This window comes from Melanostigma gelatinosum (assembly GCF_949748355.1).
Source record: "Melanostigma gelatinosum genome assembly, chromosome: 3".
In the NCBI taxonomy this organism is placed as follows: Eukaryota; Metazoa; Chordata; class Actinopteri; order Perciformes; family Zoarcidae; genus Melanostigma; species Melanostigma gelatinosum.
Window position 1 is genome coordinate 2,668,517 of NC_136636.1, and position 8,959 is coordinate 2,677,475.

Sequence of the window (8,959 nt, forward strand, 5' to 3'; positions counted from 1 at the left end):
AAGTAATGAAAACAACTTTTAGAGATTTCTTCTCTTTTACAAGTTTTAGTGACTTAAGAGTTTTAGTCTGAACTGCATTTATGTTTTAACTTCCCCAATATTGAGGACAACTTCTTCAGTTCCTTAAACTGAGTCACAATGAAGAAATGACATGTTCTAAACTTTCACAAAATACATTTATTCACATCAAAATGAATCCTCAGTCTTATGAAGATGTTAGATCTCATTTTGGATGTTGAAGTGGAAATATATCATTTTAGAACTTTCACAACTCCATTCTTTTAGAACATTTTGTTCTTTCAGGGTAAATTCCATTTTAATACGAAATTAAAATCAGGATGGTTTTGGCCTTTTGTTGAATGATGAGAAATTAATCACAGCGCTCATGTTTTCATTCATAAAATGAGCAACAGACCAAATCCCTGTGAGTCGCCGTCCCTCGTGTGTCTGTAGTTTCACTCTGGAGCTGTAGAATATGAAAAGTAGAGCCTAAGAACCCAATTAAAGGGTTAAAACAATCCCCTTTAACACGACTCGGGTCTAATTAGCAATTAAGAGGGAGATTAGGAAATTAAGGTTCAACAGGAAGTAAACTTTAACCTGATCCACCTGCTGGTCTGACAGAGTCCTTCAGAGACCAGGGCAAAGAGGGCACATTTTATTTAACATAAATGTGGATTTTTTTAAATTCAAAGCTTAATTCTAGTTGATCTGGTGATGTCATAGAAATCCTCATGAATACACATGTAAGAATCTGCTGAGTCACTGTTCTCCGGATCAGAACCATGAAGTCATTCTCTGATAGACTGATTTATTAAGAACATGTAATAATGTGATGCAACGTGATCAATGAGTCTAGAATAAAACTTGCAGACTTTTATTTTGAAAAGACAAACATCCGTGTGCAATAATAACAATAATAACAATGAATACATTGCAAGCACAGATATAATTTGTCTACAGACTACAACAACATATATTGAAAAAACTATTTGCGTAAACCGGTCAGTTCAACAGTCACGTGGGTGGAGGGGAGTCATGTGACCGGCTGCTGTCGTGTGACCTGCTTTAATTCTTCATTACCAGCAGCTGCAGTCACATCATCTCCGCACCTGAACGAGAAATCAGGCAGACAGACAGACAGGCAGACGGACGGACAGACAGACGAGGTGAGTGTGTTTTCTAATCTCAGCTTTGTTTTCACTAAACTTTGTTGTGTTTGTTGGCGTATCGTCCGATCCAGCTTGTTTCCGGGTTAGTTTATATATTCCTTGAATCTAAACTCAGGAATTATTTATATATATATATATATTATACATTATATATATGTATAATTATTATTCTATGATCTAAACAAATGAAACTGACTGTACTTGTGAGAGACAGTCTGTCTGACAATGAAACTCGTTGTTTTCTGCCGAGCTTCATTCAGTAATCGTACATTTTATATTTCTGCATCGGGTGAACGCTTTAGGAACTTCAGGTAAAAACGTGGAAAACTAATTCTGAATGACAACCGTTTTGTCTAAATTCCGCACAATTTACAAACTCGGCCACAAACGTTACTTCCTGTTGGCATCACGTGTTTTGTCTCGTTCCCGCACCCGTTTTGTTGCGCCCTCTGGTGTGTTTCTCCCGCTTCTGTCTGCATGACTGCGGAGATGTTGTTAGCCGTATTAACAGTTAACAGTATTTTAAAGTACATTTTCTCACTCTGACTCCAACTGGTTGAGCAAAGCGCATCCATTTCTGCGCGCTTATCCTTTGCATGCAATACTTCATTTGAAAAAAACAGCCCAAATTAAATGTGTTTCTTGTGTAAACGGGCTCACTTGATGCAGCCAGAGACTCATATTGTGACTCAGTAACTTCATGCGATACAGTCTGCTCATAGAAACTCGACCACAAGCGATACTGTTTTATTATTATATTACATGTTTGAGATCTGGTTTCGTAACCTCGCGTACTAGTGTCCTCTAGCTGCCTTATGACGTAGAGAGGAAACTAGTCGTGCACCCGCTGTCGTGCTGCCGTTGGTTATCCAATGAATGTCATTTAAAAACAGTTTAAACAGGTGGATCGATACTTGTAGTCTGCTGTACTGACATGGGACACATGGTGCATTCAGATCACATTAAGCTAAAAGTACACACATCTTTAATATGCGCTCATTGTTTATTTCAACTCTAAACAAATACATGGAACCCCGAAATAATTCATGAAATATATACATTAATGTGGCAAAATTAACCAACTGATTTATTGGGGGTTGGTACTTTTTGCTTATTTCATTTTAATTTATTTCATTTCAGAACTTCTCAGGATTGCGACTGTAATGTTGTCAGTAGTCGTCTGTCGGGTGTTTATTAGAACTTGAAGACTCTGTCGTCACAGATGGATGTTTAATAAAGTTTCAGTGTTTAACGTAGTCTTTCAACTCTTAATTGGCACTCTGTTAGATGCTGCAGCCGAGTATTTAATACGAGAGATTAAACTGTATTAACACGTTTATTGTCGGTGCTGTCAATGATGTTGATGTCACTTCCTGTCGTTTTTCTTTTTCTCCAGATGCAGGTGGTGGTGGTGGTGTGTTGCTTCCTGTTCTCTCTGCTGGGTGGCGATGATGCTGCTCCGGCTGCAGACGAGGTGAAATACCTGCCCGGTCTGCAGAAACAGCCGAGCTTCAAACAGTATTCTGGATACCTGAGTGTGGCCGATGGGAAACACCTGCACTACTGGTCGGTACCCAGAGACACACCTGGCACATCTGCATCATTAGTTCATTTATTCCCGATACTTGTTGATTTTTGTCCCTTAACCTGAATCCTGAATAAACCTGAAATAAATGCCAGAGCTGTAACGAACTCGGGTGTGATGTCGATGAACCAGTAATGTAGTACTCGAGATCGGTCTCGTGACTCAGACAAAAAAACTCTGGATTTTATGTCAAGACCACAACTGCGTTGATGTCGTTATCCGATTTGTTAACGCCAATATCGTTAAGTGTGTCATGCAGTGCGGGACTGGTCTGGTCTTGGTCTCGACTCTTTGAACCAGACGGCAACCTCCGGTTCTGCCGAGTGAAGCGATGCAGAAGTGTCCTACAACCTGCATTCTCTCTAGTGTCCACCAGGGGGCGACTCCTCTGGTTGTCTATGAGAAAATGACTCTACTTCTCTCTTGATTTATTACCTCAGTAAACATTGTAAACATGAGTTTATGTCTCAATCTCTAGTTTCAAGTCTTCTTCAATACAGCATGATGTTCATTTAGTACATTATGGTCCATTTAGAGTCACAGACTATAAAGCAGGGGATGCTTTAGGGCGGGGCTACTATGATTGACAGGTCTCTCTACCAGAGACGTGTACAGCGTCTCTGTCACGCCTCCTCTTTCCAAATATGATCACTTGATTTTAGAAAAAACAACATGGCAACAATAATGAACCTGTCAGCTAACCTGGTATACAGTCACTTGATTGTTAATGCTTCGCCTGTTACCACAGCATTGGAACATTGACCTGATTGTTACATTGATAGAACACCTGTACCTCCACCTTGGTGTCTGACACGTCCACTTGAGCTCACCTGAGTGTTGGTGGTAACGTCCACCTGTGTTGTCTTCAGGTTCGTGGAGTCCCAGAATAAGCCGCCCTCTGACCCGATGGTATTGTGGTTGAATGGCGGCCCCGGCTGCAGCTCTCTGGACGGACTGCTGACAGAACATGGACCCTTCCTGGTGGGTAACCTCTTGACTTCGCCCACCTGACCCTGTGACGTCATTGTGATGTCACAGGGTCACCTGCTGAACTCTGGCCTCTTGTTGTTTCAGATCCAGGATGACGGAGTAACACTACAGTACAACCAGTACTCCTGGAACAAGGTCAGTTAATCAGTTACCTGCATGCCGTCATGTGACAATAGCATCCAGATTAACCATGTGACCAAAACTGCCTGACAGCTCATTGGCTAATAGTTGTAATCCATGGAAGCTGATTGGTTCACTGATTCCATACAGATTGCAAATGTGTTATACCTGGAGTCTCCAGCAGGGGTTGGCTTCTCGTACGCTGACGATAAAAACTACGTCACCAACGACACTGAGGTCAGTGACGCGCCTGAAACCCCGGCTCCCGATTGGCTCACAGGTGTTCACTGTTGGGTGTGTTAAGGTGTCTTTTGTTTTTTCCTCCTCAGGTATCGATGAACAACTACTTGGCTCTGAAGGAGTTCTTCAGTCTGTTTCCAGAGTTCAGCAAGAACGAACTTTTCCTCACCGGTGAGAGTTACGGAGGAATCTACATCCCGACGCTCGCCGAGAGGGTGATGGAGGACGCCAGTCTAAACCTGCAGGTACACACAAATACTGCAGCGCTACACGCAGATGCTGCAGGCAGATACTGCAGCGCTGCACGCAGATACTGCAGCGCTGCACGCAGATACTGCAGCGCTACACGCAGATACTGCAGCGCTGCACGCAGATACTGCAGCGCTACACGCAGATACTGCAGCGCTACACGCAGATACTGCAGCGCTACACGCAGATACTGCAGCGCTACACGCAGATACTGCAGCGCTACACGCAAATACTGCAGCGCTACACGCAGATACTGCAGCGCTACACGCAGATACTGCAGCGCTACACGCAGATACTGCAGCGCTACACGCAGATACTGCAGCGCTACACGCAGATACTGCAGCGCTACACGCAGATACTGCAGCGCTACACGCAGATACTGCAGCGCTACACGCAAATACTGCAGCGCTACACGCAAATACTGCAGCGCTACACGCAAATACTGCAGCGCTACACGCAAATACTGCAGCGCTACACGCAGATACTGCAGCGCTACACGCAGATACTGCAGCGCTACACGCAGATACTGCAGCGCTACACGCAGATACTGCAGCGCTACACGCAGATACTGCAGCGCTACACGCAAATACTGCAGCGCTGCACGCAAATACTGCAGCGCTGCACGCAGATACTGCAGCGCTGCACGCAGATACTGCAGCGCTGCACGCAGATACTGCAGCGCTGCACGCAGATACTGCAGCGCTACACGCAGATACTGTCGTACAAGGTGAGTGATAGTGGGCGCCAGCCTTAACCTAGCGGCGCTGCATTATTGCAGTGCCTCTGTGGTGTAAAGTGTCCCGTCACTGTTGTTTTTGTGGGATGCTAACATTAGCAACCATGTCATGCTAGCTGTTGTCTCACCTGCAGGGTGTTGCCGTGGGAAACGGGATGTCAAGTTACGAGATGAACGATAACTCTCTGGTGTACTTCGCCTACTACCACGGCCTGCTGGGAAGTCAACTGTGGACGGAGCTGCAGACCTTCTGCTGCACCGACGGGAAGTGCAACTTCTACAACAACCCGAACGAGAACTGCTCCGCCAGCGTGAGTCTGGTTAAAACTAGGTCTGAACCAGTATATCTGATAAAACCAGGTGGCAGCCGGTCAGAAGCTGGTTTATAGGTTTCAGGACCCGGTGTGAAGCTGGTTTATAGGTTTCGGGACCCGGTGTGAAGCTGGTTTATAGGTTTCGGGACCCGGTGTGAAGCTGGTTTATAGGTTTCGGGACCCGGTGTGAAGCTGGTTTATAGGTTTCGGGACCCGGTGTGAAGCTGGTTTATAGGTTTCGGGACCCGGTGTGAAGCTGGTTTATAGGTTTCGGGACCCGGTGTGAAGCTGGTTTATAGGTTTCGGGACCCGGTGTGAAGCTGGTTTATAGGTTTCGGGACCCGGTCCCGATCCTAGTTTGTGAGAACTGAATCAGGTTAAACCAGTTTGTTTCAGGTGTTGCGTTTCTTCTGCAGCTCGCTGAGGTTCAGGACATCGTCTACGCTTCGGGACTGAACATTTACAACCTGTACTCTCCTTGTCCAGGTGGAGTCCACCAGAGATTCGGGTAAGCTTTGACCTTTAGCCTCTGACTCATCAGGGGGAACACGTGTTACAGTTCAAATTTATACCAGATCTTAAACATGGATTCTGTAGCTGCTGCTGCTAGAAGCTCACCTGCAGCAGGTGTAGTCTGGCCACAGAGCTCACAGGTGACGGCGGTTGACTTCCTGTTATTGATCGTCAGTATTGAACGAGGTGAGCTGGTGATCAGAGATCTGGGGAACTCGTTCATCAACCATCAGTGGACACAGCTGTGGAACCAGGTGTGTATGAAGTCAGCTGATGTCTTAACGTTAGTGTCTTCACCTGACGGTTGGATAGAAACCAGGTTCTCGTCTTACTGTGTGTGTGTGAGAGCAGAAGTTGCTTGGTCTGGCGTCTCTACACCTGTCCGTCCGTCTGGACCCCCCCTGCACCAACTCCACCCCCTCCACCCTCTACCTGAACAACGAGTACGTCAAAGCTGCTCTGCACATCAGCCCCAATGCCCTGGACTGGGTCATCTGCAGGTAACGCGCCTGAACACCACACACCTGTCCCGCTACGCACCTTGTTAATTCCAGTAATGTAGCGCTCTGACATTATGAAGTTTTGTGATCGGATTTTAATATTGTAGTTTGTCATTCAGTTGTTTAATAAAGTTATATCTGCCTTTTTGTTTGCAGCGGCGAGGTGAATCTGAATTACGGTCGTGTCTACCTGGACGTGAGGAAACAGTACCTGAAGCTGCTCAGCGCTCTGGTCAGTGAACGCAACACGATCTCTTATCTTAAAGTCACAGAACAGCGCGTTCTCGGTACGCGAGAGCTCATTAAATAACATCAAGCCTGGTATGTTGATCACTCGGTCAGCGTACAGGAGAAGCCTGTTTGAGACAAAGTGCTTCTCACCTGCAAAGTGTTCACATGATCAGGTATCATGTGATCGACATGACGGCATTTTTCTGCATTTACACGATGTCGGCAGAATTGGACAAACGCAGAAAAACGGTTTAACCCAAATGATCTTTTTAAGAACTTACTCCTGTAAAGTACTTACTCCACTAGATGCAATAAAGATATCATTTACTGTAAACACAAAACATTACAAGCCTACAAATTAAAATCTCAGCAGGAACAGGACGCGTTATGACCTTTTTGTGCTGAAAGGCTTTTAATGTGAAACATCTACAGGAAGTGTTTCACTGACGGTAGTTTAACGGTGAGTAATTATTTTGGTGTAAAATCAAAACGATTGTATATGATGAACAATGACTCCTGACTGAATGTGAGCTCCGCTGGTGATTGGCTGATGTGTCCAGGTGGGCGTGGTTTTGTTTATCCGCGTGCGAGTCGTGTCCTTGTTGAAGGTGTTGTGTTTAACTATCACTACAGGTGTGTTGTATGATGGGCAGTGTGACATTATTTGTGGACTGGTGGCAGTCTGCATGTATGCGATGTGTTGTATTTGTTTTTAACAGCACACTGTATGTTTCCAAGACAAATTTCCTTCGGGACAATAAAGTTTCTCTGATCTTGTACAGAAGTACCGGGTCCTGGTGTATAACGGAGACGTGGACATGGCCTGTAACTTCATGGGGGACGAGTGGTTCGTCGAGTCTCTGAACCAGCAGGTAGCTGTGATCCGTCGTGGCGTATTTTAGCAGATGCGCGCAGTTTAAAAACGGCCTGGGTCGACTCAGTAATTCCAGGTGTGTTAACCCTGAGGTTTGTCTTGCAGGTGGAGGTCCTGAGACGTCCGTGGCTCTACAACGACGAGGACGGTCAGCAGATCGGCGGCTTCGTCAAAGAGTTTGACAACATGGCCTTCCTCACTGTGAAGGTAAACGCTAATCGTCGTCAGCTGACCCGCAGGGATGTCATATTTATGCTGCTGATGACTTCTGTTTATGTTGCCTTGTAGCTTTTTTAATTTTTTTTTTTATAGAAATAGTTGTTAATTGTTTGAATTCTGCAGCTGACCTTTGACCTCTGTTTTCCTGCAGGGTTCTGGTCACATGGTTCCATCAGATAAACCAATCGCTGCCTTCGCCATGTTCACCAGGTTCATTAAGAGACAACCCTACTGACCTCTGACCCTCTGCTCTGTTGCGACGCTTCATGCTGCCGCACTTTGATTTGTTTCTTTTTCACACTGCCAGACAAATCGTCAAAGCCCTGGCAACCTGATTATTGTTGCAAGAAATAATAATAATAATAAAGAGTCTCAACCTCACACGCCTGACTGGTGACGCGTTGCAATGGAAACGAGCACTGCAGTCTGCACTCGTTTTTTGAATGTGAAACTTCTTTTGCTGGTTATTTTTTTTTTTTTAATAAATGGTGATGACGAGGGAAGAAAAGAGTTTTGTCTTTAACTGTCACTTGTGTTTTCATTTCAACTGGAATTTATGATTTTTATCGATCAATAACATTTCAGAAAAGGGTGAAAAGTCTGTTTTTAAATGAAACGACGATCGGTTAATAACGTAGTTGCAGATAAATTCATTTCTATTGATCAGGTAATCGACTCATTTTTGCAGCTCTAATTGCTGAGAAATAAACTGAAAAGGTTGTCTGATCCCATCTGTGTGTTCCAATACTCTCTTACTGGTTAGTATGTCGGAAGTACCAGGATGTTCTACATCAGGTCGCATCTTTCAGTGTCTAAGCAAGCGTTTTTCCGGCTAGTCTGACCCACAATCCTTTACGCTGTGTGTGTGTGTGTGTGTGTGTGTGTATGTGTATATATATATATATATAGCACACATCTAACCCCCAATTCATGGTGAGGTGACTGCTTCTGGTGGTCATTTCTGTGCAGGCCTGCAGCCTCCATGTTGGTCGTCCCTGTAGTCCTCTACGGTTGGCAACATTAGCATTGGAGGACCAGCGAGAACACGGCACCGACAAACTAGGAACATGGAACAAGAACCTCAATTTTCTGTTTAAATTAGGGTAGTTCCTCTGTCCCGAGTACAGATTAACCGAGACAACTGTTCGTTGACTCGTCAGTGTTTGTTTATTGTAAACGAACACCGAGGTCCCTCCTGTTAAACTGGAACTAAAGT

The 8,959-nt window shown here is 44.9% G+C and overlaps 1 protein-coding gene across 1 annotated transcript; it reads left to right on the forward strand.

Moving 5' to 3' along the window:
* The first annotated feature begins 1,049 nt into the window (after positions 1-1,049).
* On the forward strand, positions 1,050-8,124 carry ctsa (cathepsin A). Its single transcript, XM_079266190.1, has 14 exons — positions 1,050-1,169; positions 2,569-2,738; positions 3,627-3,738; positions 3,832-3,882; positions 4,018-4,104; positions 4,197-4,352; positions 5,227-5,403; positions 5,823-5,914; positions 6,095-6,173; positions 6,271-6,419; positions 6,576-6,651; positions 7,433-7,522; positions 7,630-7,731; positions 7,895-8,124. The coding sequence occupies exons 2-14, from the start codon at positions 2,569-2,571 to the stop codon at positions 7,976-7,978; spliced, it is 1,425 nt and encodes a 474-aa protein (XP_079122316.1). The 5' UTR covers positions 1,050-1,169; the 3' UTR covers positions 7,979-8,124.
* The last annotated feature ends 835 nt before the right edge of the window (positions 8,125-8,959 follow it).

Bases quoted from the DNA above. Each gene is read 5' to 3' on its own strand.
- ctsa (XM_079266190.1), top strand. From the start codon at position 2,569: ATGCAGGTGGTGGTGGTGGTGTGTTGCTTCCTGTTCTCTCTGCTGGGT. The intron at 3,739-3,831 runs GTGGGTAACCTC...TTGTTGTTTCAG, and splicing joins CAGAACATGGACCCTTCCTG to ATCCAGGATGACGGAGTAAC. The intron at 7,732-7,894 runs GTAAACGCTAAT...GTTTTCCTGCAG, and splicing joins TGGCCTTCCTCACTGTGAAG to GGTTCTGGTCACATGGTTCC.